The 25330-nt window shown below is 41.6% G+C and overlaps 1 protein-coding gene across 1 annotated transcript in view; it reads left to right on the plus strand.

Annotated features, from left to right (window-relative positions):
* Positions 1 to 202: 202 nt before the first annotated feature.
* LAMC1 (laminin subunit gamma 1) overlaps positions 203 to 25330 on the plus strand; it is a 121664-nt gene continuing 96536 nt past the window's right edge. Inside the window, exon 1 of the mRNA XM_069544944.1 lies at positions 203 to 1090. Within this exon, the coding sequence (XP_069401045.1) occupies positions 676 to 1090 (415 nt within the window). The 5' untranslated portion in view covers positions 203 to 675. The remainder of the gene's footprint in view (positions 1091 to 25330) is intronic.

Below are 25330 nucleotides of genomic sequence, written 5' to 3' on the forward strand. Positions count from 1 at the left end.
CCTGGGGACTCGGCGTCAGGGGACCCTGCTGTCCATCTCCCGGATGGGCGCCGGCTCTCCCGGGCGGGCGCCGGCTCTCCCGGGCCTCCGCGGCCCTCCCAGCATGCACCGCCCCGTCACCCCGCCCTCCCCGTCGCCCCGCCCTCTCTCCCGACCCCGCCCACCACTCGCCCCCTCCAGGCCCCTCCCCCGCCGACCGCGCGCCGCGGGCTCGAGCGCGAGGTGCCGCCGCGAGTCTCCGGGGCGGACGCGCAGTCCACGGCGCGCGCGGAGGGCCGGGGAGCGGCTGCGAGGACGCCGGGGTTGGGCTTCCTCCTCGGCCAGACCCCACCCCACCGTGCCGACCCCACCCCCCAGCTCCTTCCTCCCCGGGGGCGCGCGTGCGCGCGCGGGCACGCGCTCGGAAGTCGGTGGTCGGCGGCGAGTGGCTGGCTGTGTCCCGGGTGCGAGAGAGGTGCGCGGGGAGCAGCTCTCAGCCAGCCGCGCGGTTCTCGCCCGGGGCGCCCACCCGCCCGTTTCTCCGGTGGTAGAGCCGCCTCCACCGCGCGTCTGCAGAGCCCGGTCACTGGGCCCCGCGGCTGAACCCGCGCGGAGCGGCCTCCGAGGAACGCCGCCGGGCGAGAGGAACGCACCCACGCCCTGGCCTTTGCCGTGGCCCAGCGAGGGGGCGGCGGGATGAGGGGCAGCGACCCGGCCGCGGCGGCGCTGCGGTCGTGGGGCCGCTTCTGGCCGGTGTTGGTTGTGCTGGCGGCCGCCGCGGCCGGTTGCGCCCGGGCAGCCATGGACGAGTGCACGGACGAGGGCGGGCGGCCGCAGCGCTGCATGCCCGAGTTCGTCAACGCCGCCTTCAACGTGACCGTGGTGGCCACCAACACGTGCGGGACTCCGCCCGAGGAGTACTGCGTGCAGACCGGGGTGACCGGGGTCACCAAGTCCTGTCACCTGTGCGACGCCGGACAGCCCCACCTGCAGCACGGGGCAGCCTTCCTGACCGACTACAACAACCAGGCCGACACCACCTGGTGGCAGAGCCAGACCATGCTGGCCGGGGTGCAGTACCCCAACTCCATCAACCTCACGCTGCACCTGGGTAAGCAGTGACAGCCCCGTGCGCCCTGCTGCTGCTTTGCCCGCAGCCCGGCTCCCGGGCCACCTTCACTCCCTGTTCCCGCCTGGACAGGTGTCCGAACAGCCGCATGTGGGCTCTCTGCTCCCCAGCCTGCGCCACACAGAAATTCCCTTCTCCAACTTCTACGCTAGATCTAACACCTAACTTCCCGCGAGCCAAGATGCTTCCCGCCAGCATCTCTCTGTCTGCTTTCCTCTTCTAACTTAGCCGGCTTTTCCTTCCTTAGATTATTCGCCATTTCAGCTTCTTTGGTCCCTCTTTTCCTGAAGCATGAATCAGAAACCCTCCTCGCCCCCCTCTCCTTGTCCACCTTAAGCACTTTTACCTTGTTTAAAAGCCTTTCTCTCCAGGGTTGAGGGTGATTGCTGTTTGCTCTGCTGAATACGCTAGAGAGGAAAGGTTAAGGGGATTTGAGGGGAGCAAATGCGTTTACTACCGCTGTTGCCTACGTGTAATTAAAATAGAAGTTCACTTTTAAAGTTATTGTTCTTGAAAGTTGTTCATCTTTAATGAAGGGCCGCAAAGCGATTTCACTGCTAATCTCGGTACGGATAAAACAAAAGGAAGTATCTGCACCCACTGCAATTGTTGGGTGAAGTTTGGTCCCTGAGTAAAAACACTCCCCTCACTGCCTTCCCTTTTGCTTTGATTCAAGGCAAGTGTAGAAGCATGTGTGAGTGACCTTTTAGAAATCAGGAAAGGGATGTATAGGAAACTTCATCGCTGGGTGGTAGACGAGGATGGACGTGTTTATCTCAAAGAATTGTATGAAAAATCATGTTTGATTTGGGTCAGTTTTTCGTCATCATTGGAATATACAAACAAGCTGAGTGATTCATCATTGTGTTTAACAGAGTAACATATGCATAAGAAACTGACATTTGACATGGAGAGCTTAAGCCTCAGTTAGGTTGAAAGCCATGATTTTACTGGTAGCTGTTTTTCAGAGTGAACAGGGTGCCAACCCATTCTTCTGTCACATCAGGATAGTTCTGTAAGGCTGGAAGCATGATTTGGGGAATCTTTGAAAGGAACTGTTTGGTGAGCACATGGTTCTTTGGGTTGTGGTTTTGTGTTTTTCTTTCCACTGCTCTCTGGTACATTAAGTTTTATGTAAGTGTCAAGATTCCAGAGAAAGTACTTGAAGAGTGAAGTTAAATTGCGGTGTGTGGAGTAAGTTTTAGAAAAGCAGTATTTAGCACTTTTGTAGTAAATATTTTATTTGTAGACAAATCGTTAGGAAGATGAAACTTTTCAAAAATACGTTTATAAACTGGAACTCTGAGGCACCCATTTTTCAGAGATGGAAGAAGTAAACAGTTCAGTTTTTCAAAGGTATTGGAAACATATAGAGCTAAATTGTATGTTGGAACAGGTGCCCTTCTGAAGATTCTGCAAGAGACCAAGGGCCTCCCAAGACCTTGTGGGGCTGCTCTTAGCTCTTTTCTCCTAAGTGTTATATCTTTAAACTTGGCCAGAATTATTTTCGAAATTTTTATCCATTTATTTTTGTGTAAATTTTTGTTTTGTTAAAGTTGCTGTGTTGAATTTTGAATCTCCATCATCTGTTTTGAAATATTAAACATTTCGAAGCAAAATCATGGCCATGATGTCTCACATGCCTGAGATTCATTTGAAAACTTCTGCATAAGAATCTCTTATGTAGGTAAAGATAGGGCTGACAGTCTGGACCTTCTGAATTTTCTGCTGTGAGCATTGCATCTGTTGTTGTTGAGTCACTAAGTCGTGTCCAACTCTTTGCAACTCCATGGACCATAGCCTGCCAGGCTCCTCTGTCCATGGGATTTCCCAGGCATGAATACTGGAGTGGGTTGTCATTTCCTTCTCCAGGGGTCTTTCCGACCCAGGGATCAAACCCCAGTCTCCTGCATTGACAGGGAGATTCTTTACCATTGAGCCACCTGGGAAGCCCTTGATCACTTTGTAGTAAAAAGTTATTTCAGGTGACGGTGTAGGAAGGTAGATTACTCAGTGATTACTTCTCTGTTAACAAAGATAATGTGTTAGGTAAGACAGTATCTGTCAAGTTAGGTTGCTACTCCTGGGTGACGGATACATGCCTTTGGGTCCTAGTGATTGAATGCTTGAAAGACTTTTTTCTCTGAAGATGTTGTATATGCTTAAACTTGTTTTGCTGAAAAGTTCTTCAGTTTTTGGTAACATTTTTGCTAAATGAAGTTCATAAAACTGTAGATTTAAAACTTCTGAGTAAAAAGTTACCTAAAATAGTTTTCATACAAGTGCTGTAAAAACATTTTCTTTAAGCTTTTTAGGCAGGCAATTTCTAAAAAACTTGATAAGAACTTACTGTACTTGTTCTTGGAAGGGGAGGGAGATTTGTGTGTAGTGGGGTTAGATGTTTCAATCTCTCTCTATCCCATCTCTTTTTTAATGACAAGGATATATGTATTCATGCATGTTGTGCTCTCTGACTTATGGCAGATAGACAGGATTTTACATATTGGATGTTTAATGTATTCACTCCCTAACTCCAGTTACTCCATGGGCTCTAGGTAACTAATTATTTCCCATGAATTCAAGGACCATGACTGTTTGTGCATCTATTAAATCTCCCATCCAGTTCAGATTTCGCATACCCTTAAACAAGTGATGCATATTGTGCTCTGCCCTTACAGAGCATGTGAAACTTCGGGAGCAGTGTGAAAGAACTAGGTCTGGCCACCACTTTCTAGCTTTCCTTTTAATGTTGAGCTTTTCTAGCTTTCCTTTTAATGTTGAACTTTAAACACAGTAAACTTTAAAATAAGCAAAGTCAGTTCTCACTTAAGTAGTCACAAGAAATATACATACTTTGCCGCTGATCCTAAGTCTTTTTTTTTTTTACTGTAAAAGTGAAACATGACATAATGAATTAAAACAGTATAATGACTAGTGTGTACTTCATCTCCAGTTGCTAAGTTGCCCTGGAGACTGTTGCTTACAATTTCTTTTGTAACATTCCAGAAACTTTTCATGCATACACATGTATGTGAAATTACATGATTATTTTAACTGGTCCTCTTTTGGGTGGTGAGGCATATTTTAATAGATGGCAGGTACAAATTAGATGGTTGTACCATTATCATCACTTGTACGAAAGCCAGGAAAATCAGCACTGATTTTGAAAGCAGCCATCTCTTAAGCACCACATACAGTAATCCAGGGTGCAGGGTGTAATGTATCCTTAGATATAATGAGTTACAGTTGCTGTGGGATTCAGAACCACATTTTCTGCCTGTTGTGAAGAAAAATCTCAGCAAGGCACCCTTTTCTAAAAAGAAGTTTTTCTTAGTTTGCCTTCAACTTCTGGATCTTCTCTCCTGACTTCTATATGAATTATTCAACTACTTTTTCACAGTTTAGCTTTGGGGTTTTATAAGTTATAGTGAGTTTTATCCTTATCAGCAAGAGTAGCTGATAGTAAGATTGTAGCTGAGAACCCATTTATTAAAACAGCCTGTTTAATAAACGTGGTAGTCATTTGTAGGTGAAAACTTGGCAAACTGGGTCTTGATCTTGGAGGAGGGTACCTTTCCCTCTTTCTAGAAACAATTATATTAAGGAGAAGAGTGCTTATAAAACCAACTCAGTCAAAGTTTATGGAACTCCTAAAATTTATACCAAGATCAGATTGGTGTCCAAGCTCGCTTTTATAAGTTTCGAGGAACAAACAGTGATTAAATGATGCTTTTAAGCTGTATCTAAGATACTCTTTTTTGGTGTCTAAGTTAGAATAATCGCTATATAAGGAAGGATATTGCACTTTATTCTGTTTGGTCCCTTAATGTATATTTAACAGGAAAAAATGGCAATTTTTTTTCCCCAGGAAAATCTTTGCAAGGTAGGTTCTGACTCTGTCAGAACTCTGGTGACTTCACTGTGGTATTTGTGTACCCTGAGGGGACACTATTTTAGTTTGTCTCACAAAGGCCTGATTCACATTTTGCAGGTTTCAACTTGAGAAGTTGAGGAGCTCTTCTTTAATGGCCAGCAGTTGGTGAACAGTTTTATAAAGTCACTCTTGGCTGGTTTCCTATTCTACAATTCACTGCTTTTCCTCCAAATACCTTCTTCATGTTTCTAGAGTATTTAGAAAAACAATGTACACATTAGGAGAAAATTCTGGAGCTGTAAGCTCCCTTCCACCCATGATTTTGTCGTTGACTGCATTTGTGGGAGGGACGAAGCTTGTCTATTTCAATTCTAAATCCTCTTAGGAAGTCAGATATACCTTTTGCTGTTCACTCCTCAGCCTTGTGCATACATTCTCACATTACTTCCAAGTATCCTGCAAACATATTTTAAATACCTACTAAATGCATGGCGCAGTACCTGACAGAAGGGTGTAGAAGATTGAAGGTCCATTCTTCAGAAGTTTATACTCGATTAGGTGGAATTTTGGCTTCCCTGATGACTCAGATGGTAAAGAATCTGCCTGCTATGCAGGAGACTCGGGCTCGATCCCTGGGTCAGAAAAATCCCTTGGAGAAGGGAATGGCAACCCAATCTAGTATTCTTGTCTGGAGAATTCCATGGACTGAGGAGCCTGACGGGCTGTAGTCCATGAGGTTGCAAAGAGTCAGACACGACTGAACAACTAGCACTTTCAGTTACTTTCGTTTGGAATTTTCATACCCAGATGTAATGCCATTACAATACTAAATCAGGAGGGCCTTTGTAGTATTTTAAAGCATCCAGTCAATTACTGATTAGATTTTCATAACTCATTGAGGGAAGGGGAAGATGAGGACCTGAAGTTGTGATTTGCCAAAAATTACAGTGGCGGTAGGTTTTTGACTCAGTCTAACATAATAGCTCCTTCAGCTCTTAGCTCCTCTAACAGATCTCTCAAAAGAATAACTAGTTTATCCCAGGGCAACTTTAAAATACAAGTTCATGTATATACTGATTCAGAGATACCAAACTCCCTTGGTTTTCCTTCTCCTGCCTCTGTTCCTGTCCACTTAACGTTTCTGAATTTCTTTTTTCTTTTTTTTTTCATGTTACTTACTCTTCTTGAATGAACTTATCTTAATCTGAAGGCTTTCATTACTGTTGGCAAATCAGTGGATTCTAAATTCACATTTTCAAGACAGTTTCTTCTCCAGGTTGGACATGGTCAGTTTGGGATGTCCAGAGGTCATGTCTAAAACTAAATTGATTCCTTATTATCTTATCCAGTTCAAATCTGTATCTTAATGAAGTGAAGATACAGCTAAATTACTGTTTAGCCCTGAGACTCTCATCCATTCTTTTGCCAAGTGAAGAAGTGAAGTCGCTTAGTCGTGTCCAACTCTTTGCGACCTCGTAGACTGCAGCCTTCCAGGCTCCTCTGTCCATGGGATTTTCCAGGCAATAGTACTGGAGTGAATTGCTATTTCCTTCTCCAGGGGATCTTCCCAAACCAGGGCTCGAACCCGCTTTACCGTCTGAGTCACAAAGACCGTGCTTTATAGGCACCAGTAAGGATTACTGTTTGGCCGGCAGATAGCATCCACTGCTGAAAGTCTCTGGGCAGCTGTAACTCCATCACTTTCTTTCCCACGCATCCTTACTGCAGTCTGACCAAGACTCCACTTTCACTTCCTGTATCCAGCCGTTATGTCTCTTGGATCCTTAGCTTTATCTTGCTTTACTGTAGCTCCCCATGGAATTCTACCTTGATTACTGCAGCAGCTTGCTAACTAATTTGGTGGTGTTTCTGCCTCCAGTTTTGCTCTTTCTTGTTTGGGCAGCCATTGCCTGGGACTGAGCACTGGTTCTAAAATGCAAACCTGTTGATGTTATATCCCAGCGAAAAATTTCTGCAGTGGTTCCTCAAGCCTTTAAGATAAAGTCCAGACACCTTGTCATGCTGTGTAAGGTACTTTAAGGGTCTGGACCTTTTTAAACTTCTAGGCTTATCTTCTGTCATTTCATGTGCTCAGAGGGTTCCTTCTCTGGTTTGGGACACTTCTCCCAGGTGTCACCACTTTTAGGAACCCTTCCCCAGTTTGTTTCTCTTATCCCTTTCCATCCTACTCCCTGGCCTGGATTAGATCTTCCACTCACACCACCCTGTAGGTATCTACCACAGCACTTACCACATGGCATTGTCTTGCTTTACTTTTCTCCACTTCTAGACCAGGAGGTTTTTGAAGGCCAGGTTGGAGATTTATGGTTTTAGTTTAGTTGCACACAAGGTTAGTTAATTGCTTGCTATGCCTCAGCGCCATACAGATTCCTGGATGTATAATGATTCATTGGACATTGCCCTGACCTTCTGAAACTTGTGGCTTAGATACGGAATCCTAGGTCTCTCTCCTGAGTGTGGGCAGGCAAATTATAGCCCACATGCTACATCCAGCCCTGGGCTGCCACCTTTTTTTGTATGGGCCATGAGCTGAGGACAGTTTTTACATCTTTAATTGGTTGAAAAATCAAAAGAAGAAAAATATGACACATGAAAATTATATGAAATTCCAATTTTAGTATCTGTAAAATTCCTTGAAACACAGTCAAGTTCATTTATTAACATATTGTCTCTGGATACTTTTGCACTGCAAAGGCAGAGTTGAGTGTGTCAATATGTCCTGGCCCACAAAGCCCAAAATGTTTACTGTCTGACCCTCTACAGCATGAGTTTGGTGACCTCTGCTTTAGACGGATGCATTCAATGTTACATAATAGTTCACCATTTGGAGGGAGGCTGAAGGGTTTATATCTTCAATGCTTAACAGTCTGTCTGGCATAGTGTTCAATAGGTATATGAAAAATGAGTAAATGAATGCCTGAACTATAAGAAGCCCCAAAACAGTCCACATTAACTTACATTCTTCTCAGTAACACTTTTGAACTTGAATTTATCAGTGCCATCTCTTCATTTTCTTGAGATATATGCCGCTGTTAATATGGTCCATAGTGGTTTTATATCTGTAGCTTTAAAGAAAAGTACTAAGTTGGGTGTGGAACTGATACAGAATTGAAAGATCTGTGATTGTCCTTTTTGGGGGGCAAAAATTAGACTTTTATATGATTTAAAGTTAGCTGGATAAATTTTATGAGTAAACCATATGCTCAGACCTTCTGGAACTTGTGGCTTAGATGTGGAGTCCTAGGTCTCTCTCCTGAGTGTGGGCGGGCAAATTATAGCCCACATGCTAAATCCAGCCCTGGGCTGCCACCTTTTTTTGTATGGGCCATGAGCTGAGAACAGTTTTTACATCTTTAATTGGTTGAAAAAATCAAAAGAAGAAAAATATGACACATGAAAATTATATGAAATTTGAATCTCCCTTGTGACTGTTCCTGAAATTTTAATGTTAATATTGTGTATTTTTCTTTAGAAATAGACATAAATTTTATTTTAAAATATGTATTCACATGTCTATTGTTGAAATAGACTCTAAAAGGCTATTATTATTAAGCAGTTGTGGGGAAGGGTTGCAGTGAAATATCTTTATTTGCTTATTGTGTGTGGCATTTTTAGTTTATTTAACTCATTAGGATGCAGTTGGAATACAGGGATACTGAGGCATGCCTTTTCTGCAGGATAGTGAAGAACCACATTAAAGTGGTTAGACATGAATAATAACCGCTTATTTGTCTAGAGTTAACAGGCAGCAAAACCAACAGATGCTTCTTTCCTTGGTTCTTGTTTCCAGCTGTACGTAATTGACAGCTCTGCTGCTGTTTGAGTTTTAGGAGAAAGTGTCAAAATTTAGAGCAGAGCTGTTTGTTTATTTTTACTGTCCAAAATTCTGGAGGAGATTGTTAAAAATAAGAGATTGCAAATCTGCCCCTCATTTTAAACTGTCGTTTCAAAGGGTAAAATTTCAAGATGACTGTGTGCTAGTTCTGTTCCTTTACCTGAATTTCTTGCCCTAAGATTTATAAGAGGGCCTTGCTAAGATTTGCAAACCTCTCCTTTCTTATAAAATGATCAAGTTAGATGTTGCTCATTCAGGCCTAAAATGGACAGCTTGCTAAAAGGGGTTAGCAGAAAACTCATTTATAGAAATGTTGCTGAGGTTTTAGAGTTTTGTGCCAGACTGTGGTGACACTAATTAAGTACATCTGCCTTTCTTTCCATGGACTCTTCCAGGGGGACCAGCCTAAAATAACTGGGTCCAGTCAGCCTGGTGCCCTATGCAGCTACATGTTCATGAATAAAATAAAGCAGACTTATCTCTTTCTTAGACAGTGGTGCTCTCAGATCTCTTGTGGCAAGGCTGGGAGATGAATTAGGGGATTTACGTTATTTCTTTTAAAACTTAGGAGTTGTACATTCCCTCAGCTCCCTGCTTTTACTCTTTGTTTCCAGCTGCACGGCTGCTTCCTATTAGATTGCAGTCAATATTGAATTTTTGCTGTATCATCTTTTTTTGATTTTTGTTATTTTATCTTCTTTCTGTTTTGCAAGTTTTTAAAAGTAAAAATTCAGGATCAGCCTCCTTCACTTAAAAAAAATTTTTTTTGGAAGTAAAAAATACAAGTGGTCCTGTGTAGTTAGGGACTCAATGACTTTTGTTCGTGATGATAAATCACAGTGTACATGAAGAATGATTGCCCATGGCAGTGACTATAGAGATGCCTTCAGTGTTTTCAGAGACATGATCATTGATCAGGTTTTCTTTTTCTCCGTTATATTTCTCACTTTACGTTCTGTATCTTGAGTTGCATGGAGATTACATAGGTGTATACATATATATAGATTCAGAGCCATACATTTAATATTTGTACACTTCATTGTATGTGATTATTCAAATTAGAAAAAAGAATTAAGAAACATTTCAGTCTTTTAAAATACAAAAAATATATAGGTGATTTTTTTAGTTTGAGGTGTGATTTTAGTTTAAAATAGGAGAGCACAGAATCTGAGACTTAAACTCTCTTTCTCTTGCCGTCTTTCTATGCCACCAGCAGTTGCTGGTATTAATAGGCATTAAGAAATGTTTTTTTGAATGAAAGGATGAACAAGCCAACCAGCTGATCTTCATTGAGGTGTCAGCTGATTTTAACTGACATACCCACAGAGTAGGTTCAGAAAAGCATTCAGCTGAGCTTCATAGTAAGTCTCAGGAGGTGGAGTGTGGGCAGGTGTGCAGGGTGAGCAGTTCTCTTTGCTCTTCTCATCACTACCTTTAACCAAGTAAGGATTTGGTTAGTCACCCCTATGGATAGTAATAAAAGATGACTGGTGACTGCTCTGAGGTTGAGTTTAGGTTGGAATTCAGATCTGCTGTGGATAGATTATGCTCTTGCCACCTTGCTATGTTAGAACAAGCCTGGTAAGTGATGGAGAGCTGAAGAGGACCTTGTAACTGGGCAGTGAAATGAAAGTACACCAAATGGGGCTACTGAGCCTGGTTTCTCTGACAGATCTCTGCTTGAGCGCTGGATTCGGATTGTTTCTTTAAAAAGGATCTTTGCACTTGTGAAGAAGAGAGAATTGTTAGCAATGGAAAAATACTAGGTTTTGGGTGCTTATACTAGCTTTATATTTAGCTGTTAACAGTTCTAGGAATTTCTAAGGAATTTATTGAATTTCAGAATGAGATCCTGTGTTTTGTCAGTGTCTACTGATAGGAAAAGTGTACCACGTAGCGCGTTTCCTGAAGGGTGGTTGGGAACGCTAACTTATCTCCTTTCTGCGTTATCCGTCACTCCTTTTGGTTGTTGAGAATGGCTGAGTTAGTTCAGTTGCTTACTTTATCTGACATCTTTAAAGATAAGTCTGTCAGGGCCATCTCCAGTTTATTTCATTTCCTCTGCTTCATGTCAACTCTCTTACATTGTGGCTTTTTGGTTATTCATGTTTGCTGACTGAATAGGTCTAACCACCTTTTATTGATTGATAAATAACTGCTGTGGTCCCAGGAGATTTCTTGGTCACTGTTTCCTCTTTCAAGCTCAAAAGTGACTCCCTTCACCTTGATTTTGATTGCTGTAAATGTTAGTTTATAAATCTACAACTCTGTCTATGTAATCTGTCTTATCTGTGTATCTATCTGTCATTCTGTGTTTATCTCTTTAGGTTCCCCAGAGCACTCCTGAGCTAAGGTTCAATCAGGGAATTCCTAGATCCCTTAAAATTAATTTTTTTTTTTTTGCTTTCTTTCTGAAGAAGGGGTTTATATTTCCCACTTGTATTTTGTATTTTGTATTCCTCCACCACAACATACTACCTGCACTTCTACTAAGATGAGGTGTTACTTAATCACAGTCCTACTTTATCTGCTTTCTTTATAGAGCTGCTTTGTACACATTGCTGTGACACAGGCATTACATCGAGTGACTGATGATTTTTAAGTTCACATTTCTTATGAAAAGGATGGCACTCATGGCTGCATCCTAGTCTGTGTATTGGGCTTAAAAATGCCCCCACCCCTTTTGCCAGTTGGGAAAATACAGAAGCATAAGCGGGTTTTTCCATCAGCTGTCTTCAAAGAGAATAAAAGGATGTTAAGTATTTCCAAGAGAAGAGCTTCACAGTTTTTGAAAAGGGGGTCATGACAGCTTGTTGAAAATGAGTTGAACAGCTTCTATTATTGCACTTTCTGTTCACTGGCAGGGACTGGGAAGTGATGTTTTCCTGCTCTGGCAACAAAGATCCTGGTTAGAGGCAGGAATGGTTTGCCCAGATGTTCTCAAAATCTGAGGTCATCTTATTATCACCAACTACTGAGGACTAAGTTATAGTAGCTTGGCAATGTGAAATGATGAGGTCTAGAAATGGGTTTTCTTTTCTGACTCTGTCCTAAACAACTTCAGTTTTCTGGAATGTTGGCATCTCTGGACTTTTAAATATGTGGCTAACTAGAATAATTTTGGAGTTGAAAAGGGACTTAGGAAAGCTTAAGCTGTTAAAAAATGTGTTCTACGGATGGGTCCTTGCGTAGTTTGCTTAATTAACTTCTTACCAAAGAAGTTAGGGTGTCGTTGCCTTGGCTTAGCAGTTTTGTGCTTTGGTGTTGCTGTTCTCGTCCCCTACCGGTTCCTGCTGCTTGTGGACCTTGTTCTGACAGGACGATGACTTCTATTGTTCAGTGCCACTGTGTTTAGACTGTTCTTATTATTTAAATGCCAGATCCTGATCTGGTAATGGTGAGCATCCTGAAATTTTCATTGAAGTTGTGTTCTTTTTTGGAGGTGAGAAGAAACATGAGGCCAAAGGTGTACATTGTTGGGGGGGAGAGACAGCTGGAAACCGAAAGAGCAATTGTATACTTTAATTGCTTTGGTCATGTGGTTGCCCCTTCATGGCAAAAGGGTCTTGTTCTGTGGGCTTGAGCATCTAGGATTAATTTTCAGAGTGGCTCTGTGCATGGTTGTGAATTTCTAGTGAGTATTTTAGATAAGTCTTGGGATAGAAAGTCTGTTGAATACCAGATTCTTACAACTCTGCTACAGATTATGAAAGTTTGTGGGCCCATCTGTAATGCAGCTGTAATAAAATTTGTTTACTTTATCAGGACCGTTTCAGAGGCTCAAGCTGGTTTGTTTACTGCTGTTTTCAGCATTTTTGTTGCTTGCCAAGAAATAAAGTTAGCATCAGTTCCTGGTGCAATTGGGATCGTTCAGTTTTGTGGCCATTCTGATAAAGCTTGGTTTTGTTTTAGGCCCACTTTAAAGTTATTGTATCCTGGCACAAGACATGGATGGTAAATCTAGTGTACCCGAAGATACGGTGTGCAAATTAACAAACTTTCCAGATGTGTGGAGACTGTAGGCTTGTTTTCTGTGCTGTTTTTCTGTGTTCTTCTGTGTGTATCTATGCTTTCCCGTTTTGTTTTGTTTTAAATAGGAAAACCCCTTGGGGAAGAGGGATCTGTTCTTTGGAATGGGGAACAAAATAAGTATTACATTTTTTGTGAAACCTTTAAGTTGGATTTGCCATTTCTGTGAGAGAAAGGAGAGGCAGCTTTGTTTCCAAAAGGGAGACTGCTAGGAAGGCTGGTGTTGGGGTGCGACTCTGTGGAAGTAACTAAAAGGACTTCTTCACATCCCTAGTGATTTTCAGTTATGAAATGGGCCACTAATGCTCTGAATCAGCAGCCTTTTAACCACGCCTGACTAAATAGACCTTGTTTTTGAAATTCACAGCAGTGTCTAGATCCCTGCTGTCTTTTTGTCCATCCTGCTAACACACAGCTGTTTTTGTTCATACATCATTTTATGTTCAACTGCCTGGTGACTTCCTCAGGTCCCTTTTATGGTGAATAATGGACACATGGGAGTTCAGACACCCAAGTGTGTGATTATTCAAACAGGAAGTCTCCAGGAAACACAGTAACCTTGTCAGAGGAACAGAAGGTGGTATGGGAAAGGCCATTGATGATTTTAGGCTTAAAACATCTACAGGGAAAAATCTGACAACTTCTGAGATAAGGACATTCTGTAGCTTATAAAAGGGGTGGTTTATTTGGAACTTGTTTCATTTTCCCCCCTAGACATTTGGAGTAGTCAGCCTCCATAATCTATAACATAGAAATGGAGGTAAAAGAGCAGCAGTGTGGCATCAATGGCATTAAAAACAGAAGGAAGAACTTCCCTGGTGGTCCACTGGTTAAGAATCCACCAGCCAATGCAGGGTATACAAGTTCGATCCCGGGTCTGGTCTGGAAAGATTCCACATGTGGCAGGGCCACTAAGCCTGCGAGCTGTAACTACTGAAGCCCTCCTGCCCACCCTAGAGCCTGTACTCTGCAATAAGAGAAGCCACTGCAATGAGAAGCTTGCATCCTGCAACTAGCGAGTCACCCCCACTTGCTGCTGCATCGAGAAAAAGCCTGCACACAGCAGTGAAGACCCAGTGTAGCCAAAACTAAATAAATTAAAAAAAAAAAAAAACAAAACCAGGAAGGAGACTCTGTGGGTCTTGGAAAGAAGGTGCAACAACTCATCTTTCCTGGAGGTGACAATGAGGCCGTACACAGGAACAAGCAAATGACTGGGACTTGACAGGGACTGAGGGACCTGATGGGATTGGATTGGATTAAAAGAAGGTTCTTTTACAGATCCTATGATTATTGAGTGCAGAAAGAATATGAGATAAAGATGTGGATTCTAGTGGGAGAGCAAGCATGTGTATATCAGTGAACATGCTGAGACAAAATATAAAGCACTATAAGAGAAAGATCAGAAATTCCACGTGACTGCACAGAACTGATTGTGACTGATGAAACGATTCCCAGACCACTTACCTGGTGACCTATCAGATTCCTACCAGCTTTGAGAGTCCTTGATTATATGATGGAGGGCTTGTTAGAACTAGTCAAATAAATTCTCTTTTTAGATTTGAAGGTGAAAATTAAATCTGGATGTTAAAGAGGTGGGTAGCTCTGCATTGACAGCAGTTTGTATTACGCAGGTGGAGTGATGCAGATGCTGAAGAAAAGAATTCTGCTTTTGGCTTAATTAGTGGAAGCAATGGTATTTGAAGGAGTATTAGGTATGTTCGTTGTGTGCTTGGAACTCTGCCCTTAAGTTCCAGTCATGGTCATGTTCAGACAGCATGGGTGCCACTTTGTCTTGATTCCTTACCTTGTTTATTTGGTTAACTTTTAATTGTCCTTCAGAACTCATGGCATATCTCAGTTTCTCTGGAAAGATTTTGATTTCTAGTTCCTCCTGCCCCTCCATAGCATTTGCTGTCATGTTGTTCAGTGTCCATGTATTTGTTCATTTCTGCAAATCACTGAACATACTGCACGCCTGTGATTCGAGAGGCGCTAGATTGTCCTATTTCGTTTTCCCCATTAGACTGAATTCATTGAGGATAAGATGAATTTATCGATTTTTCAGTTCATTTACCTAAAGAATATTTATTGTCTGTTATGTGAAAAGCACTGTGGGGCTTCCCTGGTGGTCCAGTGGGTTAGGAGTCCACTTTGCAATGCAGGAGCTTCCCTGATAGCTTAGTTGGTAAAGAATCCGCCTGCAATGCAGGAGACTCTGGTCGATTCCTGGGTCGGGAAGATCCGCTGGAGAAGGGATAGGGTACCTACTCCAGTATCGTTGGGCTTCCCTTGTAGCTCAGCTGGTAAAGAATCTGCCTGCAATGCAGGAGACCTGGGTTCTATCCTTGGGTTGAGAAGATCCCCTGGAGAAGGGAAAGGTTACCCACTCCAGTATTCTGGCCTGGAGAGTTCCACGGACTGTATAGTCCATGGGGTTGCAAGGAGCCGGGACATGACTGAGCGACTTTCACTTTGCAGTGCAGGGACGCCCAGTTCCATCCCTGGTCTGGGAAGATCCTACGTGCCTCAGAGCAATTGAGCCCTCCCTCTAGAGCCTATGCTCAACTACTGAGCCCATGCGCCGCAACTGCTGAAGCCTGTGTGCTCTGGAGCCGGTGCTCCAAAACAGGAGAGGCCACTGCAGTGATAAGCCCGTGCGCCACAACTAGAGAGCAGCCCCCATTCACCGCAGCTAGAGAAAGCCCTTGGGCCGCAGCAGAGACCCAGTGCAGCCAAAAAACCCTAAATTTTTAAAAAGGCCCTGCAAGGTGCTGGAGATGGGACAGAAAAGAAGACCTAGAGCTTAACTTCTGGGTGAGAGAGAGGCCCTGACCCTAGGAGGGGTGTGTTGACTTTCTTTATTACGTTGGCTTATGTATTCTTAATGTATTGCATAATACCTTTCATATTGTAGTAAGTGCTCCAAAGTTTGCTGAATGAATGAATTCCTGTTTCTGTGGGGCACCAGCTGTAGAATGCAGATAAAAGAGAGAAACAGTAATTTTGTTTAGATTTGTCTCAAGATGGAGTTGGCCTTTTACATAGGGTAATTGACACTGGCTCAGGTGGAGGGGAATGGCTGGTCCACGATGTCGCTCCCTCACCGGTGTTGTCCTCCCTCAGTCTTCTCTGAGCTATAGTAGTAAAGAGCTGCGACGGTGGAGTCGTTCAAGAAGCAGAGGTTTTTCCTTCACGTGGTGGTCCTGAGTGGTCAGCAGGGCAGCTGTGATCCACACAGACACTCTGGGGCCCAGGGTCCTTTCCTCTTCATAATCTGCAGTTCCTCAGGGTGCTGTCTTCAAGTGTGTGGTTGAAGCTGATCATAGGCCCCTCTTTTTTCCAAAAGAGAAGATACTGCTGAGGTGTGTGGCTTAATTCTCAAGACCGAGACCCTACAGAGTCCACATCACTGTATCATCTGCCATTGGAGAGCACTTAGCCACCTGGCCACTCCTGTACGCATTGGAGGCTGGGAAATGTAGTCTGGTTGGGCAGCCAGAGCCAGCCACAAGTCTGTTACAGTGATGGAGGGCAGGGAGCAGGGGGCTGGCATTGCTCCTGTTGTTGTTCAGTTGCTAAATCGTGTCTGATTCTTTGTAACCTCACGGAATGCAGCACACCAGGCTTCCCTGTACTTCACTATCTTCTGGAGTTTGCTCAAACTCATGTCCATTGAGTCAGTTATGCCATCCAACCATCTCATCCTCTGTAGCCGCCTTTTCCTCCTGCCCTCAATCTTTCCCGGCATCAGGGTCTTTTCCAGTGAGTCGGCTCTTTGCATCAGGTAGTGGTGTGCCTGCCAGTCCCTGCGCTGTGGAATCCTCTCTTTACTGAGTTTTGGTTTTCCTGAAGTGCATTGTTCAGAGGATCCCATTCTGTGGCTAGCAGTTTTAGGAAGTGGATTTAGAAAAGTGAGCAGACACTTTCTCTGCAGACCTTCACACCCCTAGGTCTTCAGGAGAAGAGCCTCTGAAGAATAGGGTGTGTGCTCGTCCTGCTCTTCTCAGTTGCAACATTCATTCCCTACCTCTGCACAGTTCATTTGATTCTGAGATATCAATTTTTATTCTCATGGTCCCTTCTTGACACTGAGATCTCACTATAGTAGTGTCTGGTACTTGCCCTGATGGGCTCTGTATCACATTCATCTTGGAGGAGAAGCACATCCTTGCAGGATCGTTATGTCTTGATTTACTTGACAATACTGAGCGTGTTTACCTTCCGTCATGATGGATAAATCACGCTGTTTTAAAATCCAGATGTGTTTCAGAAACAAGCACTCCAGAAATAATAAAACAGAGCCTATTGTTTGTACCACTTACTGGTCACTTGAACATATAGTCTTGTCCTGGGATGTTTTTAAATGCATGTTTATCTTTTCCTTCAATATGAGTTGAGTTCACTGAGGGTAGGAACTATATTTTAACCATTAATTAGGTCAGAGAGTTAGAGCCAGGTCCCTGACTTACAGAATTGTAGTAAATTGAATAAAATCAATGTGTATGATATAAAACCCATAGTGGTACCCCCCAGTCAAATACTTTACTAATCTCTGCAGTGAAATGTATTCGTAATTTTATGAATTAAAGGCTATAAGGACCTCACACTAGCTCAAGTCATGTTGTCAGATGTTATGAAAATCCTCTGCTATTTAGAATTTTTTGGTTTAGAATCACAGATATAGGATTATGGATTGTATCACATTTGATTACATATAAGTTCTACCACTTTCACAGATACTGGTCATAGAACTACTAAAGACTGTAAAAATTTGACATACAACAGACATTTGATAAATTAGTTATTTTCTAAATGATTGAATAAAGTCCATTTAACAGGAAATTTTATTTCATTGAAAGGGTGAATTTCAACAGATGTATTTTAAGATAATTTGAGTGGATGGGTTATTAAATTATGGTGAAGTAAAAGTGTCAGCCACTCAGTTGTGTCCGACTCTTTGCAACTCCATGGATTGTAGCCCACCAGGCTTCTCTGTCCGTGGGATTCTCTATGCAAGCATACTTGAGGGAGTTGCCATCCCCTTCTCTAGGGGATCTTCCTGACCCAGGGTTCACAGCCTGGTCTCCCACATCACAGGCAGATTCTTTACCATCTGAGCCATCAGGGAAGCCAAATTATGGTGAGAGTATTGGAATTCCAAATAGAGCATTAAACATAGTTTTCAAAGAAGTAGTTTATGTTTTGTTTTTTTTGTAGAAATGCAATTTTATCTCCATTGCCTATGTTAGGAATGTGGCTGCTTTAAAGCATTTCACTTGAGATACTTCTTGAATTGGAAGTTAATTCTGATTTTCTTCTTGTTCTCAGAAACACATGATTTCCGTGATGTCTGTGTCCTTGCTGTCTCCACCCTTTATTTTCCTCCCTATCTACCTACTTACAGCTTTTTTTCTTTCTGTCCAGTTAAGTCAGTAAGAAAGCAAAGTCATTAGGAATCTTTGACGAGTTACTCATGTTGGGAATGCCTTATAAATGGTTATAAATGATTGCTTTTGCCTGTAGGGTTCTCTCAGCTTTGTTTTTGCTTTCTGAAAGATTGTGGTCTCCTTGAACTGATATCTTTTTCCTTTTTCTTAGACTCATTGTTTTTATTTGCTTTCATGTCCTTTGCCATCGCTCTTGCCTGAATATATATCGTGTTGTCCTCTGTGCTTTATCATTCCATTTTCTGTTGAAAGGAAATTGCCTTCTCTAAAAATTCTTTTCCACATTCTAGAAATGTGAGACAGTAGTGCTTATTGTATCGCTCATTGGTCACTTGAGCATACCATCTTGTTCTGGAATCTTTTAAATGTGTACTTATTTTGTTTCTTCATACGAGCTCATCGAGGATGGGAGCTATGGGTCAGCAATTCAGTTAGGTACTTGATTTATGAAGTCCATAGGCATTTGCATATTCTTTGTCTTGATGAATCAGAAAATTCATTTCTAAATTGAGAAGCATAGGGCTGAATTCAGCAAATATGTCCAGACTTTGTGAAAAAGTGTTTGGAAGAGGTGTGTTTATTGACCTTTGGAGAAAATCCACAGAGCTGTTTTCTCGAAATTTAAGACATCATCCTTGTTGTGGACAGTAGTAATGGAAGACTTGTCTTTTTGTTCTGATGAACTTTCTTTTGAGACCTGAAGAAATAGCTGAGACCAACCGTAATTTTGTTTCTTTTTAAGTAAGCCTTATGCTCCTTTCCAGGATCCAGAGTGCCAAGTTAAATACCTTTCTTTTTTTAGGAGAGCAGAGTTTCTCAGACTGAAACTTTTAAGAGTTTCTGTTTCTCTAAGGATAAAGTAAGTCCTATAAAGTAGGTGTTGAAATTACTTCTTCATGTCATTTGAAACTTATTACAGTGTAATACTTCTTACAAATTCTTAATACTAATTGTCAGTGAATCCAGGGATTTTTCCTCAAGGAGGAAATCCCAGTGTCACCTAGGCTAGTGGTCCTTAAGTACTCACCAATGGCAAACTGAGTCATCCCTGGAGTTCTTTGTGTGTGTTTTGTCTGTTTTGAAATACAGATGGTCAGCTGTGTGTTTTGTACTTAGAGTTAAATGCAAGACAAAATAGATACTTATGCTGTTTGTTCAGCAGATGCTCTGTTTCCGTGCACGGAAATCTGGAGTAGTAGCGAACACTTCTCTGTGTTCATTTCTGCCCACCCTCCCCACCCTAGATATCCGCTACCCTGGGTTTTATGTTTTATTTCCTTGCTTTTAAAAGAAAGTAGTTTATCATCTCTAGATAGTGTATTGCTTGTTTTTGAACTTTATAAAAATGATTTATGTAGTCGTCAGCGCTTTGTTAGTAACCACTTAATACCTTTCTAAGATGTACTTGTAATTTTTTGTTCTTATTCCTGTGTAGTATTCTATTGTGATTATACTATAGATAATTTATTGGTTATTCTGCTGATGGACATTTTTTGGTTATGATGAGTAATGTTCTATGAGCATTCTCACATATGTCTTCTGATGCTTATGTGGGAGTCTGTCTAACTGGGTTGCTGGATCTTAACTCGTGTCACCGTTTTTATGAGATCATGCAAGTTGTTTTCCAGAGTGGTTGTGATGGGTTAAATGCTCACTAGCAGTGTTAATAGACAGTTGATCCACATTTGGTATTGTCAGAACTCTTAAATTTTGCCCATTTGATGGTGTAAAATTATATCTCAGTTGTTTTATTTATAAGGGTGAATATCTTTTCATGTATTTATTGGTCTTTCATATTTCCTCTCCTGTAAAATGTCTCTTCATGTTTTTTGCCCATTTATTGATTTGCCTGTTTATTCATTTGTAGAATTCTTCCTGTATTCTTGATACTAATCTTTCATCAATTACATATTTTCTGTATCTTCTACCAGTGTGTGATTTGTCTTTTATATTCCCTGTAATAGCTTTTGGGCAGAATTTTTAAATTTTAATGTAATAATTGATTTGTGTATTGTCTTTATCTTCTAAGACAAGTCCCTTTCAAACTTATTCTTCTATTTTACAAATATCCTAGCTGTCTTTGGGCCTTTGCTCTTAAACGTGAATTTTAGATAGATGTTATCAAGTTCCTCAATAACCTCTATTAGGATTTTGGTTGAAATTGCATTGCCTTTATGCATCCATTTGGGTTGAATTGACATCTTGACAATTTTAAGTCTCTCTTTTAATGAGTGTAGTATAATTTAGTTCTTCTTTAATGAATTCCAGTAGTTTTTTCTTCAAGTGTACACTCTTTATTGCCAGTTAGAATCAGAAAACCTCTGACAAACGCCAGTGATGTTTTATAATTCTGTCCATGTGAACCCTGCCCTTTTTCTGTTAGAATTATTCCTGGATACATTTTCGATGTTCTTGTTATTTTAACTTTTTTCTAAATCATGTCTTCTGTGTCTTTGTTGCTGGCATGTAAGAATGTAACTGGTTTTTGTATATAAGGTCACTTGCTTAACTCTTGCTTAATTTTCTTATTAATTCTAATTACTTTTCTTTAGACTCTTGGGTTTATATGTAAACAGTCATAATCTGTGAATAATAATAGTTTTATTTCTTCTTACAGACCTTTAACTCTTTTATTTATTTTTTCTTTTCCTTGCTGACTTGAACAATATACAAATTCCTGTTTAAACATTCCTCTTAAGGACTATGATTTTTACAAAGCTCTGCTAATTTGATAGACGAGAAATGCTTTATTTTAGGTTGCAGTTCTTTTGTAATCATTGTACTTATTGACACTATTTTTTATTCTGTTGCATATTTATTTCTGTAAGCTGTCTCACTTTCTTTTTTTGTAAAGAGATGTGGTATTAATACAAAATCTTTTTAGCTTAGTGTCTAACTATTTTGCTATTTAACCATTTTAAGGGACGTTTTGGCTACAGGTCACAGTGAATTAAAATACTTCAAATTGAGAATTCCTTGGTGGCCCAGTGGTTAGGACTCTGTGTTTTTGCTGCTGAGTGCCAGAGTTCATGCTAGGGGCATTCAGATCCTGCAAGGCACATGGCAGAGCCAAGGGGAAAAAAATAGCAGTACCCAGGTATTATTCATCTCTTTGGTAAAGCTGGTACCACATAGTTGTTAATTCATATTGTTTGGCATGATAAATAGTATTTTGGATAACAAAAACATTGCTACTTATAAAATTTACTGAAGACTTGATCAGTAAATTTGTTTCTCTAGAAAACAAAGCAGACTGTCTCAGTGGCAACACCAGGAAGCACTGGACCTGGGTTTTAATTTGTCTTCCTAACTGAATCATCCTTGATTTCAGTTTGATAAATTTCTCAAGCTCCTGAGATGTGTCAGGCCAGTTGTCATGAATTTCTGTCATTAACGTGGGTCATGTGCTTTAAACTCTCTTACCCCTCTTTAAAACTGTTTTAATATACTTTGAAACCTTATTTGTAATCCGAGAGGTGGATTGAATTTTGAGATTTTTAAAACAAAGAATGGTAAATCTATGGGAATTTGTAGAAAGATTGTCTTGTACAGTGTAAAATGTGATAAATCTGAAGTTTTTTAAGTGTTTGGAATAGATAAGCCTTGTGGATTCTGCTGTACCGCCCAGAGAAGTGGTCCTCAGAAGAGTGTGGTACTGTCCCTTTAGGGGTATTTAGTACACGGGAGGCATAGAGGATGGAGTGGGGAAGGGAGGCAGTCCTACACAGCAAAGAATTGCCCAAGTCTTGCCCAACTTTGTGATTTCTCATGGGACATTTATGCTATTAAAAAACCTGATTATAAATATCTGAGCCTAGAACATAACTTTGTCTTTACACATAAACAGTTTTTTCCACATAACTTTATTATACATAATTTTCCATGAATACAGCCACTGTATAAATAAATAGTTTTTGAGCTTAGCAAGAGGAAAGTCATTTTTCTGCCAATAGTCCCTCTTATGGAGTTCAAGTTGCTTGTTCGACACATGTGTAGATCACACCACACTTCTAGCACTCAGAGTGACTCCGCGTGCATATTTGTATACTTAGCCTCTTTTTTTTCCTAAAATATCAAATGTCGAGGAAAGTATTGATCATATTCCGTTGAAATTTTGGAATTTGCTTTTACAGGTTTTCCTGCACATGAATAATTATTGATGTGCCTATCCTGCCAAGATGTTTTTTTCTTATGGAGCAATAAAATCATTAGGATTAGGTGAATATTTTACAAGGGAACATGCTGATAAAATTGGCTGAGATATATCATTCTAACCTGTGTTCTCTACTTCGGCAGTCTGTAATTTGGCCTGACTTGTTATACCTTCTCAGTTAAAGTGATATTTATTTTCTTAAAACACGTATGGGTTCATCTGGTGTGTCACTACTTTTGCTAACACCATTTTTCTTTATTGCATTGGCCCCCCGTACCTCTGCCCCTTTATTTTCTGAATATCGTGTATAGAAAGGCATCCAATCCTATTTTTAAAAATGCAAACGTGGGACCTGCCTGGCAGTCCAGTGGTTAAGACTCTGCACTTCCATGGCAAGGGGCACAGACTCAGTGCCTGGTTGGGAAACTAAGATCCCACATGCCACGCGATAGCATGGCCAAAATAAAAATAAAAATAATAAGTGAGTAAAGGTGCAGACTTACTTGTTATAAGTTGGTGTCCGGTAAAGGTGTCTGATGGCCTTGAAATGCCTTTTAGTGGCGATGGAGAGCTTATCTGTTGAAATGCAGTTTCCTTTTGATTCCTGCTTTACATTACAGGTAGACCTACACACGCACGTGCACCCTCCCTTGAAAGTTGTGTGTTGTAGATGGTAACCTGTGGGTTTCATTTTGGGATGGTGAAGGGAAGGCACTGCAAAATGTTCGTTGTAAAGTGAGGCTGCAGTCTGTCGGCTTGAGGGTCAGCCTACAGTGAGTCATCCTTCCACAGGTAGTTTTCTCAATAGTCTCCTGTCTCCCCAGTCTCTCTCCTGTTTCTGAAATACCAGCTGTTACTTCCTCAGGTGCTATCTTGTGCTACATCTTGGTGTATATATTGTCTCACCAGTTGGAGACGTTGATAGGGGGGGACTGTATCTTTGATTTTGTTGCCTCTCCAGTGTATTAATGTAGTTATTTGTGCCTGGTGTGCACTCCAGGAGTGTTTGCTGATATTTTTAATCTGCTTTTCCTCCATTATAATAGAAACTGAAATCGAAGAAAAGTTCTCCACGATTCCTTACTCACTCTTTTTTTGGTGATTTTATTTTTTTAATGAAGAATGTTTTTTTAATCAAGGTACCATTGTTTTCTAACATTACATAAGTTTTATGTGTACAGCATTACATTCTCACTTCTGAACACCCTTCAGTGTGTTCACCGCTGAACATTTAGTTTCTCTTCAGCTAAGTTTTTCAGTCTTAAGCTCTGAGTGGTGGGATCCGAGAGTATCTGTGGCTCTGGAATTCCCTCTCTTTTTCTCCTTTTAAGTGAGGTGGTCAAATGGATTTTTCTTAACCTGAGTTAAAATTCCCAATCATGAGTAGTTAGCAAGTCATGTCTGCCTTAAGATGCAGCTCGGATTTTGCTGGTTAGAATAGATTAGAGATGGGCATGAGTGCTTCAGCATTCTTCCCTTTGCACGTGGACTGGCGTGTGACTGCTTTGACCAACAGTGGGAGAGCAGACGTTCCAGGTTTAGCCTTTGAGAGGAGTGGCAGCCTCTGCCTTGGTCTCCTGGAGCCTGAGCTGCCATGGAGAAGTCTGACTACACTAAGACCACGAGACTTGAGAGTACGTGGGTAGACACTCTGGTGGGTGTTCTCAGCAGTGTCCAGCCTTCCATCCATCCCTGCCAAGGCACCAGGCATGACCAGCCCAGCTGAATACTACCAAGTGACTTGAGTCAGCACCTTGCAGACTGCCAGAATCACCCAACTGAGCCCTTCCCAAATTCTTGACTCTCCAGATCGTGAGATATAAAAATGGTAGTTGTTGTTAACCATTGAGCATTGGAGTGGCCTTCTGTGCAGCAGTAGATAATTGGGCCAATTATTGAGTCTCTGGGGTATTGACTTGGAAAGCCCAAGCTGTGTTCCCCCCAGGGGGAATCAGTATGTATTCCTTCCTGGAATGGTTGCTTTAAAAAAAGCCTGTGGACTCCCAGCAGAAGTTGCACTTCTACTTGGCTTCCACTGGAGAGTAGCGGGAGAGGAGCCAGAAGCATCCCGAGGCTGTGCATTTTTGTGTGAGAACCGAAGCTTGGCAGTAGTTTTAAACCCAGTTCCAATCACGGGGATCTTGTGTCTGAGAGAGCAGACTCTTACAGTTGGTATCCTTTTGTGGCTGCTGCATGGGAGGCCGGTGTAGGAACCCATCATTAAGGTGATCTCAGGGAGAGCCATGAATGTGGTAACCCTAAGAAGCCGAGCTGTGTTCAGATTCTTGGTATCCATAGGTTCCTGCCCTTCCCCATGACCAAAAAGCTCCCCTGTCATTGCCTGCCAAAGAGAAGGTACATCCCCTGGTGCCATCAGCCATAGCCTTAACTACCACCATTTCCTTACAGGCGTCTGACTAGCTACCTGTCCATTTTTATGCAGCTTTCGTGCCTTTTCTTTGCTGTTCCTGCCTCCTTCAGAGGTACCCTGATTTCCACTCCTGATACTGTCTCTCCCAAACTGTGCCAGCTGATACTCTGTTTATACCAGAATGCTAATTTCAGTTGCTTTCTTTGTCTTAACATCTTTAATTTCTTATTTTTCCTACTCATGTTCCTCCCTCTCCCTCACCTTGAGCACAGTCCATGTCTTTTTGGGTTGTTTGTCTTATCTCCCTTTGTGGATTATAAGCAGTTTGAGGACAGAAATGTTCTTAATCATTCATAATACGTAACAGTATTCATTAAATTATTTGGATTAAGTAGAAACCTTTTCTGCATTTGCATTTTCTTTCTTTCTCGAAGAAGCTACATAAAAGTTCTTGAGGGGCTTAGTGACTGGAAACCTAGGGAATTATTG

This window comes from Ovis canadensis, chromosome 12 (assembly GCF_042477335.2).
Source record: "Ovis canadensis isolate MfBH-ARS-UI-01 breed Bighorn chromosome 12, ARS-UI_OviCan_v2, whole genome shotgun sequence".
In the NCBI taxonomy this organism is placed as follows: domain Eukaryota; kingdom Metazoa; phylum Chordata; class Mammalia; order Artiodactyla; family Bovidae; genus Ovis; species Ovis canadensis.